Raw genomic sequence first — 18561 nt, 5'->3', positions numbered from 1 at the left:
AGCCAAGTGAAGAAGCTATTCCACGTCACGGTAGATTAGGCATGGCAAACAGACCTCCAAGTAAAACGGACTTTTTCAATGTGTACAGTTCTCATTCCAGCAAACGAGAGACTAACAGCTTTCAAGTCTCTCACAGGAAAGAACCTAGTGATGAAAGCCTTGCAGTTCTGCAAACAACTAACAAGTCATATGCTGCTGGCAAACAATGGGACGAGCGACACGATCAACGAGTTCCCTTGTACATGGCTGAGACCTGCAGTTCTGCAGGAAAAGAAAATGGAAGGTTTCATGTACCTAGAGAAGGACTTTCTAATTCAAAATTTGTTTCACAAAAAGAAAGGTCAAGTGACACGGAAAGCAAACGCAGCACACCCCAGATTCTAGCGTTGTTCTCGTCCCATAAGAATACACCACCACCTAAAATAACACGTGATGTAGAGACAGTAGAAATTAATGAAGCAAATGCTGGCGTTATGAAGGAGACAAATTCATGCAATTTGTACGATACTGCGGATAAATTCTCATCTAAGGTGGATGCAGCGAAAGTCATTGCCCAAACAACGAACGTTTCTGAAATTGCAAATGCATTCCAGCCAATCATTTTGGACAATGATTCTGTTGGGCAAGTTCTAGAAACGGGCGAAGATTTAGGGGACTCCCTAAATCTGACCCCGGATTCGTTCGCAGCTTGCTCGAGTGAAAATTTTGGTTGCAATTTTCACGGCAGGGATGCAATGTGCGAGGATGCCACACAGGAGTCGACATTTACCAGGTCACCAGATAACAATCAAAGGCAAAGTAAAGTTTGGTCCCAGAATGATTCTGAGTCCGTCTCCCCCCTTATTAGGCTTCTCACGAGCGTGGAAAAGCCTGATCTTCAAGGGTGTATTGATGTGAAGGGAGATGGAGGGCAGCTTTGCGACATGGTGAAAGAAAACAGGCTGCGGGATCAAAGCAGCCTCGAGAGCCCTGATCCAGCCGCTGTGGGGTCGTCTCCTTCCTCTCCTCCTGCACGTCCATATCCAAATGTGTACTCAATACAACAATGTTCATACGGCGTTACAACATCCGAACTGGACGAAGCCAGCAGTTCAGATTTTGTACAAGCCAGGTCTTTGTCAGAGGGTAATTTGTCCTGTTGCACACCTGGCATTATCTCACCTTTAATAACTGCAAAAGACGGCGTTTCCACAAGTTACGAAAACATGCTACCTTCTCAACCAAAACTAGATCGTTTCAGCATTAACACGAAAGTGTTCTCCAGCCACCCAGGATCTTTGTTTCCATACAGTAAACTGCAAAGTCAAGATCAAATTAACCACTTGAGAAATTCTTCGGGTTCGTCCTTGTTCAGAAAAGGGTTCAGTGGTTTTGAGCAATGGAACTCGTTGTTTGATCATCAGGCTCTCGACGATGGTGTAGCAAATTTTCAGCAGTATGAGACGTCACCAGAATTCTACCCATCAGAAATTGAAAAAACGTACGAGGGGAGAGTTGCTCCCATTGTGGCAACAAAAGTCATTCCAACTGATAGCCGAACAGTAAGTGTGATAGGTATATTTATAGCTAACTATTCATATTGCGAGAAGTTGTTTGCTTGTAATCCAATCATCATTGATCACACAAGGTATGGTAAAGTAAAACAAAGTGAAAAAAAAAAAAAAAAAATGAAATAAATAAGAATACTACTAATAGTAAAATCCACACTTTCAGTCAACTGTTGTGTTTCTGTTCGGTCGCTGTATACGCAAACTGTCCAGTGTTTCAGCTGGATTTTTTAGCTTGAATTGTAGTATTTTTTGTGGGTTTTTAAAAACCAAATACACCACTATAGTATTGTTCTTCATTGAAAGGTCTCACGGATTTTTTACCACACAAAAAACCGTCTTGCCGTTCCCCTCAGTTGATAAAAGTTAATCTGTAGGGGAATATAGTAACCTGCTGGGTTAAGATGCTATTTCCTTTATCCCTCGAAGTGCTTACGAGAATGTGAAACCATTTTAGTGGTCATTTTATCAAACTGAATCATCACAGTCCATATGCGTGCAATGTTACCGTACACATTCGTTTACACGTGTTGAACGTTCGCTCACACGAACACATTTGAAGACGATCATCTTAGTTAATTTTTAACTAAACCACCATGGCGAGGATAGCAGAAATTAAAGTTTCTCAAATAGATTGGAAGGTTTCGTTGACGATATTGCTTTATTTAGGTCAAGAGTGGGTGGAACACCGATGTGTTTTTCAAGATATACGATTGCATTTAGCATTGCAAATGAAAACGAAGAAACCCGGGCATTGCTTAAGTGTGTATGGGGTCCGAGACTAATGTCACGCTGTACTGTTCCCAGGTGACGGCAGGAGATGGTCACTCGTGGAAGGGTTCAGTTGTTAGTGACACGGTCAAGAGAGGGTGCTCTTCTGTACCAATGGTGTCAGTCCAAAGGCAAAATATCCACTGTCAACCTAGTAATGGTAAAGGCGAACATTTTTATCTTTATTACAGTTAGTCTTTAGAACATGAGTTGGTGCTGAATCATATTCTTTCCTTAGTTTATACCAGTTGTATTCGCATCAATGTTCTCGAATGATCAACATGTGTAGTTGTACTTGAAAATAAATGGAAAAGGAAGTCGGTTACTGACACAATTTCAAGAAACAAAAACAGAGATGGAGAGAGAATTAAAAAAAGAACAGCAACAGCAACAACAACAAACAAACCACCGCAGTAGTCGAAACGTTTCATCACATAAACGGCCGAATTGCCGTGTGTTTTGTTTCTGTAGCTTAGTGGTACAGCGTCCCACCAGTATACGAAAGATCATTCGTTTAACTCGTGTTGGAAAAACTCGAATTTCTCTACCTCAAATAACTTATTTCACTCGCCACCTTTGGAAAAACTTTATCAGCATTCGTGGCAATGTTTAATTTTTAGCTTTATCTTCATATTACTCAGGTGACCAAAGAGCCCCATCGAGTTTGAGCTGGATCGACTCAATTTCAGCAAGTGACGCTCAAAATGACTCGCCGTGCCTGCTATCCACGCAAGGATTTGCCACAAGTGAAAGCATTGCACTGTCTTCCACTGAAGGATTCATGAAAAATAGCCAGGCTAGAGAGGGAAATCCCACCGACATCAGACCTGAGTTTGCACAGAGAGTGCCGCAATTGGTAAGAAAGTTATACTGTGAAACGTTTAAGGTAGCCTTCTTTATACCCAGTTTTAGAAGCCTACTCAATTGGGTATGGCTTTTAGAACCCTCTTGTCGGAATTTCATGTTTTTACCTTTTTGAGTATGCTGATGTAGTACAAAGTTAATGCACTTCCATTCGCAGAGACTCTAGCGACTGGCTTCAACTGATTCGTGGACTTCTCGTGTTGTCTATTGACTTGCCTTACAATTATTATTATAATTTTTTTTTTTTTAATCTAATATTTCATGCAGCCCAGAAGAAGAGCCCCTTTACTTACAGCACCGCCGGAAGATCTGAACACGCAGCAAACAGTTTCCCGAAACCCAGTTGGTTACCGTGGCTTACCAGCAGCGTCTTCTTCCACGGATTTCGTAGAATTTAGTTCCAAACCAAAAGCAATGGCGATTACGGGAGAAGGGGAAATCGGGCCATTATGGGGGGAAACCAGTCAACTTCACAAGACCAACGTTGGAAATTTATCAAAGGAAAGACATGACACAGGGCCTTTTGCTTCACGTAGTTCTCGTCGACGCTTGGGCTTAAGGAGGGTGGGGATGGGATGTACACGTGACCTCCGCAACGGTCAAAATGCTATGTCTCAGACTGGACAGCAGTTTAGACAGAAGTCGAATGCCTACAGACCTCCAACTGCACCAGAATTCGCGGCCAACAGTTCGTCTGGAGACGTAAGTATTGCTTGCTTTATATTTACAACTCATCGAATAAATTTTCTCCTTTTGAAGGGAAAAATACTATTTCATTACTTTTTGCAAACCATCGCAGCAAAATCAGAGATCTAAGGGCAGCTGCTTGAGTGGGATGAATTGAACAATTAGAGCATCGTTTCCATTTTAATTAACGTTAAGGAGGCACAAGAAAGACGTTTCAAGGTGGACCGGAAAAATTTTGGTTTTGTTTCGACGGTTGAATTTTTGCAAAGGGGAAAAAAATCAACCCCTTGCCCCTCTGTAAAGTTGTTTAGGGAGGGGGTCCAGGTGCGGGGAGGGGGGAGGGCTAAAGCCATACTTTTGAAAACATGTTTCTTCTTGTTGCCACGTGTTCTCCTTTCCTCTCAATCAGCGAAGCATGGCCGGTGAGTTGAGCTTTCCATCAGCAGAGGAGTGTGACAGTAGTGTCGCGCCAACTCGACATGTCACTGTACCCGTAACATTCCTTGATGTTATGCAGTATAGGCAAGTTTTCAAGTCTGCACTCAGAGGTATGTGTTTCACTCTTTGTGTTCAACTTGACATAGAAAGACCTTTGGAAGATCATGTTTTTTTTGTGTAGAAAATAGCCCAAAGAAAATATGCATGCATTATTTTTGGGCTGTACTGTACTACAAGACAAAGAAGAGATTTATAGTCGTGGGCAAAAGAGCTTTTATTTTTAGCACTATTTAGGCTACTCTGCACCGTTTATGATATTTTGTTTGCTGTAAAATCACTTGATTTAAGTGTGATTTATGGATTTTGCGTCAACAAACTTGCAGAACACCTGAATATAGTGTTGTTTGAACTGGCTCGTAACTACCACGCTGCTCTTCAGAAGGTTGATGTTTCAGGGTTTGGCGCCCATGACCAAGGTATTACATCTTTGGTTAATAACAATCACTGATTGTTAGTAACCGACTGGACTCGGTATGATTGGCTTTGAAGATCTCGTCATGTTTTGGGATCTGACTGTGGCCTTTTCGCAATGTAGACTTGATTTTTTTCCCCGATTCGTTGTTGCTGTGTTGTTTTTTTTGTTAGATTTGTTGCCTAATATGGCAAAACGCTATGACCACAGGCTTACATAACAGCTTCGGTTTTACTCTCGAGTAGTCTTACAAGCTTGTGATTGGTTATAGAGCATTTTCACTCACATATCCAGTAGCCATGCCAATATAATAATTGGAACTAAAGAAAGCGTTTAAATAATGAGAAGAACAATAGTCTAACTCGCACAGGATTGGTTTGGAATACCAACATGGCTCTATTTCATTGCTTTGGTACACCAATATGGCTGCCGTGACGTCATGTGAAAACGCTCTTTAAGGTTTGCTCCTCGCTGTTGTTGGTACGGTAAAAGATTACCCCGACCCCTTTAAAACTGACTTTATACAACGCAGAGCTTGGAAACGAGAGACTTTGAGTATTTTCTTTTTTCCCCTCTCAGGAATTCGCCAAAGTTCAGATGGTCCCTGCTGCCCTCATGGTAATGTACACTATGCAACATACTACGTAGCTTTATTAAATGTTCATTTGAAAACTAGCGTCAGAAATCCAAGAGTGATAACTATTTACATTTTCAGATATCAGTTGAGTTGAATCTACTAAGTTTATCGCAGTGGTGAATGTTAAGATGATGAAGCCAATTGAATAATCGCCTTTTACCAATACAGGGCAAGCACGCTTGAGAGCTGTTAAGAAGGATGGTGCGAACAAGGTTAGTTACAACGGCTTATTGGGATTGGGGGAAATAACATTTTTGTTTTGTCTTCAATGTTTATCGTTGTTCTCCGTTAAAAAAAAAAAAACAAAACAAAACAAAACAAAAAATTCACACCTGCGTTCCCTAAAAATGGCTCTCAAAAAATGTCGGCCTCTGGCAATTCTCGGAAACGATTCCTACCGAAAAAGCCAGCTACCTTTGGTTTCATTGACGACGGACAATTATTCCCATAAAAATTGTAAACGTGTCCACATAAAACCTAGCCCGCCACCAAGCGAGTTTTTCTTATGACCTTCGTTTTTGTTCGTCGGGACTCTGGCCAATTCGGGGTTCCGCCATCCCCCATTTTCCTGTTACGTTGACTTGTAGTAAACTGCTCAACCGTTCCTTTTTTTTTTTTTTTTTTTTTAACAGGGAAGATTGTTCTACACCTGCCCCGGAATCGGACAAGCGCAATGCAAGGTACTTGTTGATCTAGTCTGCAGGGTATTTATTGATTTTTTTTTCTTTTTTTTTTTTTTTTTTTTATCATTATTATTATTTGTTTTGAAAAGAGTGTGTTTTTGTTTTGTTTTGATTCTTTTGTTTGTTTGTTTGTTTTTCTTAAAGTTTTTTTCTTATCATATTCTGTATTTTTGCGCCAAGTATGTGTGTACCTATTCCGATTTTAGAATCTCTTTTACGTGGTAAACCGTAAATGGATTTTATTCCACGAGTACTCGACTCTGCTAAATATTTCCACCCTTCCCAATTATCCATACGATTTTATAGCCAGGTTAAAATTTCATCATTGATTTTAATATTCTCACCTTATACTGTGAGATTTGCATATGGATTACTAAGGAGAATTTGTTTGTTGATAATACGGCTGAGAGGTTTAACTTGGATACGTGTTTAGTTCTTTAAGTGGGCAGATGAATACCAAACAAACAAGACTGGATCAAAAGGAGCGGAGCACAAGTCCTCAAATAAACTAACATTGTCCTCTTCTGAAAGCTTGATGTCCTTTTTCAGAAGTCACGTAAGTCAAAAAACAAGTCTAATTTTTCAAGCAGTTTCATTTGCTACTTCTCTGTTGTTTTCTAGATCGGTTTCCATTGCTAGTCTGTGACAAATATTACTGACACGAATACGTTACTTTCTAGTGATTACCATGGTAACCGTAAACCAATCATTACACTAGCAGAAGTCGTGATAAAACAATCACAATTAATTTTGGTTTTGAAGCTTGATTAACGGGGTGTACATCGTCTTTATGTTTAATGGCGGAAAGAAATGTTATACTGCAATTTCAATAGCAAAATCTAAAAAAGAAAAAAGAAAAAAAAAAAAAAAAACGCATAAAATTCAGGAAACCTTCCCGAACTAACAAAGAGGACTGCCTGGTAACACTTGAACAAGTTGAAATAGCTCATAAAAGTTCCCTTTCAGTTTAGCGGAAAATACTTTCTGCCTTTCTTTGTTAGAATGTTACATTTTACTGTGAGTGCCACCTCGTAAGGAAGAATTCAGACTCTGGAAAAGGAAAGTTTGGTACAGCAAAAGCAAAGGTAACAGAAACAAGTTGACGAAAAACGAAAGTACGTTTTAAAATAAGAATTGCCATGATATAAAGATTTATCTACATATCATTTTCTATTTAGAGCTTCGTTGCTTTCTAATCTTATTTCCTATCTTTACGTAGTGAATTGAATAATTTACAATTTTATTTGTTTTGTTTTGTTTTGTTTTGTTTTTGTTTTTGTTTGTTTGTTTGTTTGTTTGTTTGTTTGTTTTTGGTAATTGCTGTTGTTACACAATGGTATCGGTGTTAAACATGCAGAAGACCTTAACGATTTTTAAAAGCGCGTTTCTCTGTTTGTAGAAATGGGGAAAGCAAAGAGGTTTTGAGACTGAAACTGCCAAGAAAGGACTGTACTTGGAAATCTCTCGGAAGGATCATTCTTCTACTTATTCAAAGGGTGAGTTGACACTACCAGTTATAACGCACTACACATTACCGTTCGCGTTAATGCCTTTGCGTCCTGCCCTCCAAAAAGGGGGCTAACTGTTGTAATTCATTTTATGACGCCCTTTCATATAAACTAAATAAACGTTCGCGGCTTTTTTTCCCTGGTTAGGCGTAGTGCTGTAGGATTTCGCTACCGACCACTTATCTTTCTTTATTCATTCGTTTGATCGCCGTCGAATCAGTCGGTCGGTCGGTCGATAGATTCGTCGTCCAGACAGTTATTGAGACTTTCAGACGGTAAGTTAGTTAGTCGGTTAGTCCGTCGGTCGGTCGGGCGGGCGGGTGGTTGGTTGGTTGGTTATTCCGTCCACTTTATTCAAATGCTTAAGTTATTACGCGTAAGTTCGTTGTTCAACTGTAACTCACTGCTATCTCTCAGATGACATCTGGATCATATCGAAGACGTTATCGTTCAATCCAGATTCCACATTCATAGCAAGCAGTGCTTATTATGGTCCGTCATCCTGCGGGGAACTGGAAATACATCCTATCAGGTATTAAACTATAATCTCTTTCATTAATGCTGTTGTTGTTGTTGTTTATCTTTTATTGTTGTTGTTGTGGTTGTTGTTATAAAATGAAGCTGCGCCAGTTGAGAGGATGCTCAGCTCCAGTAGAAAAGATGTTCAGCTCAACAAAGTCACGGAAAACGCACAGAAAAATGCATTTACTTTTTGTCGTTAGTTTTGTGATGTAGAAATATCTCTAAGTACTGCTTTCTTCGCATGATAAAGTTCACAAGCAATTCGTTCTGTTGTTGCAGTGGTTATTCTCCTTCAAACTGGCAAAGTGGAGGTGAGTTTACCCAGCAAATTAAAAGCACGTTCTTATTTAAGGCTCACATGATTTGAAAACCTTTTTTTTTTTTTTCTTTTTGATTCTGTTCATTTTAATCTAGTAGAAAGTAGTATGCAAGTTTACCATTTACGAGTAGCACAATTAGCATTTGCATTGCACTTTATAGCTAGATTCACTGCTAAAACGATTGAAATATAAAAACGAAGGATTTACGCTCTGAAAATGATGTGAAACAATTTGCGACGGGGTAAGATAGACATTCTCAAGGAACAATAACTTACGATGAAAACCGTCCTTTGGCCAATAACGAACGCGTATTGAATACTGAAAAAAGCTTGCCCTTTAGTAACAAAGCGCTGGGTTTTTGGTAGCTATTCGATTTTTTTACTGTAAATAAGAGAATAGACCTTTCCCGCATTCCACTTCAGTGCGCTCGAGCAATAGCTCCAGAGCGAGGTTGGGGTGGACATTTTCATACATTTGCCGTATTTTTGTCCACCCTAACCTCGACTCGGTGCTATCGTTTGTTGGAATGCGGGAAAGGTATATGGTGGCACAGTCTTCTTTAAAATGACTGTTTTGTTTCTCCTCTTTTACTACAGAAATCGTTCATGCTCTGATGGCCTGTAATGCCGGCACAGAACTGACTTGTATCAGCAACATCGAGGATCATGTCAAGATGCAGAACATGCCAGTTCTTCCCTACATTTTACACAGGTGTGTTTGTTCGTCTCTCTTTGTTTATATTTGTATTCTTTTGTTTTGGTTTGTTTTGTTTTGTTTTGTTTTTTTTTTTTGTTTTGTTAAATTTCGTTTTTGGTTTGCTTTTGTTCGTTTTGTTGGTTGTTTCTTTTATATAGTCTGCCTTTCGTCTAGCAGATGTTGTATTCACTACTGACGGAGTTGATTTAAAGAATGTTTCACCTTGTTAACGGCGTTGTCAATCGAGCATATCACCTTTTTTTCCATTTCCTTACTTTTATATGTGGTCCGCCTTTACCTTATTGTATAAAATGTTGGTTTTTCGTAGCAAACTATATGGGTATTTGTTTGTTTTTGTTTTTAAGTTTCTTAACTTTTCTTCGAGTCAAAGGCAATTTGATACCAACTAAAAGAAAAACAAAAGGCTTACCTGAATTTTGATTTTTCTCTGAACTTCATCTTCATTTTGCTGCTAAGCTTACTTTGGTTGGAATTTTAACCTATTCTACATTTCGCAAAAAAAAAAAGTTTATAAAAGAACATAGAAGAAATGTTAGGAATCCGTAAAAGCGGGCAAAATGCCAGAATAGCTGTTATTGCAGTTGTCAGCGGCTTGACACACAAACGAGGCGGAAGGGGTTCAATAGCCCTTTTCACAGTTAATTTTTCTCATTTGCATTACAAAGTAATCCAACGTGGATACGAGGCAATTTCGGGCTAAAACTACAAAATAGCCCGAAATTGCCTTACATACATGATAGGTTTTATTGTAATGCAAATGAGTAAAGGTAAACGTGAAAAGGGCTATTCTGTATTGTATTGACCCTTTCGCCTCGTTTGTATCCCGACCTTTTAAAACAAAAGAATATTTGACCGCAAACGCAACTGCAATAACAGCTATTGTATTAGGATGAACAACTGTGCCATAGCACTCGCGAGGGTTGACCAAATTATTTCGAGTCAAGTTTGAATTATTAGCACTTTAGCTTAATCTTCTACACATCTATATAATTTTGGTTCGAAAGTCTTTGACTAGAAATTAATACCGGAACGTTCTTTCATTGCAACTGTGGGGTTCCAGAGATCAGACAGAGGAACCAAATACCAGGATCGCTTCAAGAGCCTCGTCCTTTGTTCCTCCCACGCTGAGGACACCCGGTGGTCAGCTTGATCTGCCATTAGAAGTAACGGTGAGACAGAACTTAACATTATTTTCCAGTTACAGGTTGTTTTATTGATGTTCTTTATCAATAAGTAACTTGTTTGGGGATTATCATAAGTTCATAGTAAGCACTTGAATAACGTGTAAAATTAGACATTAATTTCTGATTGTTTTTCCCTACCTGTTAGTTGCCAATAGAATGAGCAATCGAGACAATTTGTGCGAACAATATAATATCCTAACTGTAATTAAGAAACATGTTGATAGAATTTAAAACTTTTGGATATGCATTTAATAACGTCTGTTATGCGTTCGTTTCATTTTGGTAAAGGAAAGCTTAGCTGAGGAAATGATAGCTCGTTTTAGCTTAAACAAGGTAAGTTACGAATGTTTACTTCACTATACACATGAATGAACAGCCTGCTGTAGTTGGCTTGAAATTCTTTTTTTTTTTTTTTTTTTTTAATATTACTTAGGTGTAGCTCGGTCTTGTGTCGTACAGTTTCGCGCAACATTTTCACTCGTGTTTCCATCCCTTCAAGTGTTTCGCGCAATATTGCAGAAGCAGAACGAGATCCTACTCTTGCGGGGTAAACACATGATGCAATTAGCCATTGCGCGAAATCTAGCGCAATGTTAACGGTATACAGTGTAAAGCGGCAGGTAATGCTGATACGAACTTGGCCTATCTTTCCTTGTGTCTGTTTTTTAGGATCAAGCGGTCGCCCTGCTATCCTGTGCAAGCATGTTTAGCTCGTCTGCAGCAGACAGCTCTTCTCTGCCAGTGGGCTTGATACACGGTAAGTTTTGACTTCTTTAGTATTCTTCAAACGTTTTTATTTCCTAGGAATGAGCAAAAAACTCATACGATGCGTGACACTGTCGATAAGTTGAGTAGAAGGCTTTGTACGAATGTTTTTATTATTATTGTTTTTATTATTATTATTATTATTATTATTATTATTATTATTATTATTTTATGTTTTTATTTCGTTGTTTACTTCAAGTTGAGCCACACCAAATTAAGCGACTTTCTTTAGTTACGAACTACCATGTCAAATTAGGTAAACATTTTACTTCTCGATTTCATAGTTCGCTCGTGTGGTGTTGTATACATGTACGTTATAAAAAAGTAGCCTTTAAAGTTAAGTTATACCTATATTTAAGCCTACGAATGTTCAGACACTTTGTTTTTCAGCACACAGTAGAACAATCATTACTCGAAACGTACGACCGGCGCAAGGCGCGGGAATGCGCGCCCTAAAAGACGACGTGATCACAGTTCCTTTTCTGTGATTGGTCAAAGTCTATCGAGTTTTTAGCCTTTTGTATCACCAATTGTCTTCGAAATTCGTCTGAAAACTGTACGAGACTGTTACATCACTTTAAGTGTATTACTCTTTTGAAATTCTTTTTTTCTTATATAGGCGTCTTTGGTGCAGGGAAAAGTTTTCTACTCGCTGTTGTTGTTCTTTATCTGGTGGAATTATTCAAAGCGAGCGATGCTCTCAATCAGCAGAGGTGAGATCAGTTCATGTAGCTGGTTGAAGATAGGAATGACTGAATGCTACACTGCTTATAGCCCTGATTCCAGCACATGCGTCTTAAGGGCCCATTAACCGATTTATGCGCGCGCTCGCGCGCGTTGCTAAGGAGGTGAAATTTCACTTTCACTAAAAACAACTCAATAACTTGCAAATTCGCTTACATTTTAGATGTTTTTCTTTGTGTTTCACAAAATGCAAAGTAAAGAAAGTACAAGCAAAGACAAAATAAGAAAAAGACAGAAAAACAAGAGCAATAGAAAGGTCAAAACTAACTCCGTATTGCTTTGTTTGATCTTACCGAAGTGCGCTGGTAATGTAAATTGCGCACGCGCTGACAGGTAACTTCCAATATATATCGGGCGCACTTCCGGTTTCTTTAAATGCTAAAGGAAACGCGGTTTTTTTTATTAAATCCAGCCTTTTTCGACGGATTTCGATTAAAGCCAACGTTGGAAAGATAGCTATGCATTCCTTTTTCAAAATCCTGCTTTTTTCAGAAAATTACGAATTTTTTAATATTTTAAAATTCTCTCAAAATCTGACTTTTTAAAAATGAAACAAAGTCTATGCATTTGTAATAAGGATTTAAATTAAAATATTAAATCAATGAAAAAAATCCCGATAAAGTAATTTGCCTGGGAGCCTTTGCGTTTTTTCAGTGTTAGTCACATGACCATGGGCGTGGCCTGATGACGTCATCACTAGTGTTACTGATCATGAAAAATTTAAAACACATGAAATAACTCTGAACTAACTAAAAATGATGAGGTTATATGAGAATAAATTTTCCTTAGCAACGGCTCGAAAAGATCGATTAATGGGCCCTTAAGCATATTCGTTTATCAAGTGATGCTACAGTAATGGTATCACACAAATGCCCAATAATTGGCAAACAGGTTGCCATTGCAACAATACACGCTGTTCATTACTTATAACCGCAGAACGAGCTCGGAGACCCCCATTTTTGTTTATTATTGAATTGTGATAAGCATGATAAGATGCGACGTTTCGCAAAGTTTAATATAATTCTATCTAGAGGGTTCGGAGCCACCTCAAATTTGTTGCCAGTCTCTTTAAAGCTCAGACGAAACGCTAACACTCGAAAAGTCATCTTCACAAACTCGCTACGGCGGTTGACGTCGAGTTGATTAGCAGCTAAGTGTTTCATTTGTTTGCCAGCGCTGCCCAGAAAAATTACACAGAGCAGGTGCCATCGTTAGAGCTGCTTTGTTTGCGAAAGATCGCATTACAAAAAGCAGGGATTGCGCTAGTAGGAAAAAAGAACCCTGGATTCGGTCTCGAGATTGACACTGGATTTTAAAATCCTGATCACACTGTTTTTTTTGTTTCGATTCTTTTGTTAACTGAAGCAGTAACACGTCCTCTTCGTGGAAGATTCTTGTGTCCTCTACAACAAACGTGGCCGTCGATCGCATTTTGTCAGGGTAAGATCTCGATCTGAACATGAATTACTTCGTGATTGTATTTATTCTCGTCACCTGTTTGCTTGACAATTGAGTGATTTTGTCAGGAGAAATATATCATTGATCACACAAAATTCTCTCTTTTACTGAGCAGATTGCTGGAGCTCGGGTTTGAGGAGTTCGTTCGAGTGGGCAGCATTCGTAAGATCGCCAAACCAGTGTTACCTTATAGTGTGCATAGTACTGGAAGTGACAGTCAGGAATTAAAAGAACTACAGTCCCTACTGAAGACTGAACTCACACCATCGGAAAGAAAGTAAGCACATTCTTAAGCGGGTGTAAGCGGAATCCCGTGGAACGACCCGCGGATTCTCAGGGATTGTCAGTGCAGATATGTCTTACATTTAGATCAGTATGGATTTTTACTTTTTAGTAGTCTTTGCTCAGCCGTCTTTTCTGCTGAGAACAGAGCTAGTGCTAACGTCGTCAAACGACGTCCGCGTGTCTTCCTGTAGTTGATTTTCAGTGATGACAACTATCATTATTTGATTTACCTGACGAAGATTCGAGTAGCGTAACACAATATAATACTCATACAAGTTTCTCGCAAACGTGGAGACTCTAATTTTATTTGACATAAGTGTTTTATTGTTTGTGTTTTAGCCATGTACGGAAAGGCATTGAACAGCACAAGCTTGGAGAAAATAAAAGAGTGAGTGGGAAAAAAGGATGTTCTTAACGTTTAGATATTGGAGTATGCGTATAGTCTGTAAACGGTGTTCATCACGTGTGATCAAGCCGTGGGTGAAGGTGGGCCAGCAAATGACTGTTCTTGCATGATGAAGGTTTTGACAACCCTTGCGGAATAAATCTTCAGAGTCAAAACAAAGATGGTATAAAGTCTCTGGTCCTTGAAACTAATGGTCAGGTTTGCCGTGATGACACACTTAGATTGCTCCATGGGTCGCCCATTGTAGTCGCATATTCCGCTTGTAGCACACGCCTACACTAGTATAACAAAATACGTTCAATCGTAAACCTTTTTTTATGTCACAGGATATTTGCACAGTGTTATATTCACTAGTTGGACATTCTACTTTTAAGGTGATTCCTCACATTTGCATTGCGCATCCTTATTGCGCATAATTTATGGCGCCATTAGCGCGCGCTCGTGCACGCGCACATTGAAAACATAGCGGATTTGCCTTGATATTGAGTTCTGTCAGTTGAAAAATGGCTATAGCTCACTAACGAGCTCGGGCACCCCAATTTTTTTTCCAATCATTTTAATCAACTAATCATTACCTTTGCGTGAGAAAAGACTGATCTGATTTCTATTGTAGAAAATTGAATAAATAAGTAAAATAGCAACTGCACTGTAGCCTTTTCTATTTTGTAGTTTGATAGCCGCGGCAAGCAATTTGGTTTCAATATTTTAACAAGGATTCAGCTCTCTGTCAAAATCAAACTTAAAAAGTTTATTTGTGTTCGACACAAGCATTGACTGTAGTTTGAGGCGTGTTTTCACGAGTCTGGACTCACAAAGATTTTACAATAACTTGGAATGTGTTCTTGTAATAAGCATTAAATAATGTCAAAATGGGACATTTTTAATGGCTCACTGCTGCTTAACGAACTTGGGCACCCCTCTTTTTTATTTTATAATTAAAGTTCTCACATGATAAATATTCAATAGACAAAGTTTGAACAAAAATCTATTGGCAGTTTTATTTCAGGGGAATTACCTTAAATCACTCCATATTTCACCTTTCGTTACTGCGCCTGCCAGTTCATTAACGTGACTTTTTTTATTTGTTTTGCACCTCTATGGTTTTATTGCCAATAAGGTGTCGAAATTCACGTTCTGTTCTTGAGTTGCTCGTTTTACTTTTTCTTTTTCCTACTTCTAGCACTGACAAAATTGTTTTGAGTCAGAGCAAGGCATGTCACTGTTCTTAGTTGCACTTTTAATGTTACCACTTTGTGGCTACTGTTATAGGCGGAATTTCAGCCGAGAGGACGGCAGAAATAATGGCTACTGTTTTTACGTTTTGCTAAACACTATCGGAAAAAGCAATTTTATTTAGCTCTTATCTGCTTAATCTGATCGCGTTTTCATGTTTGTTGGCTGTCTGAATACCCGAGAAACGATTAACTCTTTTAAAACTCCGTGGCCAATCATCGTTTTGTTAGTTAAACTTATCTTACCAGCAACCTCAATACTTTGTTCAGGAGATATTAAAAAAAGTGAAGGAGATAAAGAACTTCCGCAAGTTGAGATATCGCCATGATGTGATGTCAAGCGTAATGGAAGCTTATCATGAACAAGATTGAAGTTTGTCTTTCGAAGTTTAACGATCACGAATGGACAGCTGTGCATAGCTAATGCCAAAAATTTGGTTACGATAATATGAAAAGTTACTAAGCATTAGCCAACCAGATGAACAATATCTCTTTTCGAACCAAGCTATAACAAATTATCGTTCCCAACGAACCAAATCGTGACTGAAACTCGATATTAATTGAATGCCTTATGCCTTTTTTTTTTTTAGTTCCATTATGTCATATACAGTGGTAATATGTAGTGGTAGTGAAAATGTTTTTTTTTTTTTTTTCAAAGCGAGCCAAATTAGTGCGCGGAACGCTTCAGAGCTTAAGTCTAGATACGATCTTCTTACCTTTATTCAAAACATTACCATGTTATGAGACTTTTTTGGTAACTTTATTTTTGCCATTATTGCTCGAACGTTCTGCGGAAATCATCTTAATTTATTTAACAAGTCCTAAATATTTTGTTTCCGCTCTCGGCACGATGGCTTTTTCGGTTTCTTTCGCTGTCGTTCACGCGGTTACGGTGCAAGCAAGGTAGAGACAATTTAAACCCGCTTCTGTAGTTGGAACTTTGAAACGCGTACAGAACTGGGTTCAAGGACGAACTCGCGTACATTAAGCACTTGACGGCCTCAAAACCATTCCAAAACATGTCCTTTTGAGTTGAACTAAGCCTGTCCACATAATTATTGGAGGCGACAATCATCATGTACAGACCGAATGGCAAGAAACAGGTGTAGAACATCAGCGACACTGCTATTAGAAGCTTGACGACCTTCTTCTTAGATTGAAGGTCTCTTGGATCAAACGTTTGGGCGCTGGTTGTCTTGTTGAAGTGGAGCGCATTGATGATCAGCGCATAGCAGAAGCTAATGGCAATCATGGGGAAGAACACGTTCATCGTGATGACAACGACCACTGCGTCTTGCATCGATTGCGCTGCATCCTTATTCGTCCACGGGCTCTCACAACGGCAGGTGACTTCGTTAAATGTCGTCTCCACGAACGTGGGTATTTGCAAAACGCTTGCTATAATCCACGTCGCGGCCAACGCGTGTACCACGTTGTTTTCGCGTATCCGTGGTGGTTTAAACGGTTGCACGATGGAGTTGTAACGCTCCACCGCCAACAGAATCAACGTGTACACGGACACTCCGAACGTGATGCCCGCCATGTTATTGGCGGTAAAAAGTTTGCGCAACCATATGCCTGTTTCTCCAGAGGGATGGCTGTCGATCAGATCGAAGTATCGCTTTGGAAGTGACCAGATCAGCGATAGAATGTCGGCAACAGCTAAGTTGACGAGCATGATGTTTGTGATGGTTCGCATGTGACGGTTTTGCCGTACTACGTTGATCACGAGCGAATTCCCAGCGATTCCTAGCACTGCTATGATACTGTAGATCACCGCCAAAGTTATTTCCACGTTTTCATTGTTTCCCGAGAAACAGCTTTGTGCATTAGTAGAGCTATTGTCGGCAGTCATTTTTGTTTTTTCCCCTCAACTCTCACAAGGCAATTGCAATCTGCTTGGATTTCATTGAAACTGTGAAAATTATCCAAAGCCTGTCATGTTTTTGCGAATCAAGGTCTGAAGTCAGTAATCAAAGGTGTTAGCTTTTTTGACCTTGTTATGACGCAAACAGCACCAAAATGTTGAAGCGATAAACGATTTGGCTTCAACAGTGGTTCTGAACTGCTAGCTATTAACAAAAGCTTAAAGCTTTAACAACTTTTTTCCTTCAATAAAATTGATTGACATCGAGAGTTGCCGATGCTCGTTCTAAATATTAATTAGCAAGTAATCATTCAACTAAATTTTATTTCGCTCGTGATCTTTATTGATTACCGCAGCGCAAACACTAGCTTTAGTGCGACGTCCAAGAACATGTAGATAACACTTGAGCATAAAAAAAGGTTTGACAACTTTCAGTAGCCTTTCGCTGCTTTTTTTTTCTTTTTTGTCGAGATCGCAAAATCATCCGTGTGCCTCCTCGATTGCGTATTGTTTGTTTGTTTGTTTGCATGTCCGTCATTATTTGCCAAGGTACATTCTCAATCTCGTAACCAACATAGATGCGAAGTCTGTAATAGCTTTTTTTCTTTTCTTTTTTTCCACCTTGACGTTTTGTAAATGAGTTGTTACCTGATACGTGTACACAAGCAGCGCAAACCAGTTTTAACAGCTGGAAATTCTGTTTTCCAAGCTTTATATCTGTCTGTTTCCCTTCCGTTCATTACAGCTTACTGACGTTTTATCTGCCGTCGTATCCTGTGGGAAAAAAAATGAGATTTGCTTTGATTCCGTTGCAATCTCACTTTTTTTTTTTTTTTTTTTTTTTTTTTTAATAAGTTGAAGGGCATTGAAATTGTCGCCTTCTTTGTGTACTCAGCTTTGTTTTGCTTCTGTTCTGTTTTGTGAGACCGCTAGCTGGTTCTGGTTTGAAAAGTGATAATACTCGAGCTTAGTTTCAGGAAGAGTGGATCAAGGGTAAATTCCCATCTAGGCCTTGTTTTTTTTGTTTGTTTGTTTGTTTGTTTGTTTTGTTTTTTTTTTTGTTTTGTTTTTGTTTGTTTGTTTGTTTGCGGTCTATTTCTTATCCGAAACGGGGAGTGATCTAAACTTGAGAAGGATTACCTTGGGAATGAGGCCTATATGAGGGATAAACTCTCTCACCCTTCATCCTCCTTTGGTTACAGAAGTCAGCTGTAAAGTGCTAGTCTTGATTTAGACGCCATTATTACAATACCTCATAGTTGATGATTTTCTTTATTCTCATTGCCTGTCTGCTTGGTAATATATTGATATTGAAGGAGAAAATTGTTGTTGATCAATCGGTGAAGGAAATATTACGTTTAGATGATCCCTTGAGGCTGATTTTAGTATTTTCCCGTATATAAGTCTTTTGAGAGCGCTGTGTAAACGGATTTTTTGTTGTTGTTGTTGTTGTT

At 39.0% G+C, this 18561-nt stretch overlaps 3 protein-coding genes across 5 annotated transcripts in view; 2 read left to right on the top strand and 1 right to left on the bottom strand.

Annotated features, from left to right (window-relative positions):
• LOC145494756 (2-aminomuconic semialdehyde dehydrogenase-like) overlaps positions 1-18561 on the top strand; it is a 119503-nt gene that overhangs the window by 57000 nt on the left and 43942 nt on the right. The window lies entirely within an intron of this gene.
• Positions 1-18561, top strand: part of LOC145494684 (5'-3' DNA helicase ZGRF1-like) — a 71507-nt gene that overhangs the window by 41400 nt on the left and 11546 nt on the right. Inside the window, exons 7-28 of one of the 3 annotated variants that reach the window (XM_081474233.1) lie at positions 3-1541; positions 2355-2478; positions 2960-3174; positions 3450-3884; positions 4279-4417; positions 4691-4783; positions 5359-5397; positions 5585-5628; positions 6049-6096; positions 6533-6655; positions 7101-7184; positions 7499-7595; positions 8025-8139; positions 8409-8440; positions 9046-9160; positions 10227-10335; positions 10639-10683; positions 11020-11107; positions 11735-11828; positions 13228-13299; positions 13433-13594; positions 13942-13990. In XM_081474233.1, coding sequence (XP_081330359.1) covers positions 3-1541; positions 2355-2478; positions 2960-3174; positions 3450-3884; positions 4279-4417; positions 4691-4783; positions 5359-5397; positions 5585-5628; positions 6049-6096; positions 6533-6655; positions 7101-7184; positions 7499-7595; positions 8025-8139; positions 8409-8440; positions 9046-9160; positions 10227-10335; positions 10639-10683; positions 11020-11107; positions 11735-11828; positions 13228-13299; positions 13433-13594; positions 13942-13990 — 3861 coding nt within the window. Of the gene's footprint in view, positions 1-2; positions 1542-2354; positions 2479-2959; positions 3175-3449; positions 3885-4278; positions 4418-4690; positions 4784-5358; positions 5398-5584; positions 5629-6048; positions 6097-6532; positions 6656-7100; positions 7185-7498; positions 7596-8024; positions 8140-8408; positions 8441-9045; positions 9161-10226; positions 10336-10638; positions 10684-11019; positions 11108-11734; positions 11829-13224; positions 13300-13432; positions 13595-13941; positions 13991-18561 lie in introns of all 3 variants that reach the window. The other 2 variants (XM_081474232.1, XM_081474234.1) reach the window with 2 other exon arrangements.
• On the bottom strand, positions 15878-17216 carry LOC145496101 (somatostatin receptor type 5-like). The gene has a single exon (XM_081475727.1). It carries the CDS (start codon positions 17093-17095, stop codon positions 16052-16054), a length of 1044 nt encoding a protein of 347 aa, XP_081331853.1. The 5' UTR covers positions 17096-17216; the 3' UTR covers positions 15878-16051.

This window comes from Orbicella franksi, chromosome 8 (assembly GCF_964199315.1).
Source record: "Orbicella franksi chromosome 8, jaOrbFran1.1, whole genome shotgun sequence".
Taxonomy (NCBI): domain Eukaryota; kingdom Metazoa; phylum Cnidaria; class Anthozoa; order Scleractinia; family Merulinidae; genus Orbicella; species Orbicella franksi.
This window is presented reverse-complemented; position numbering and strand designations above follow the sequence as displayed.

What these genes read in the sequence shown, in the direction of transcription:
- LOC145496101 (XM_081475727.1), bottom strand. Translation starts at nt 17,095, where the DNA reads ATGACTGCCGACAATAGCTCTACTAATGCACAAAGCTGTTTCTCGGGA.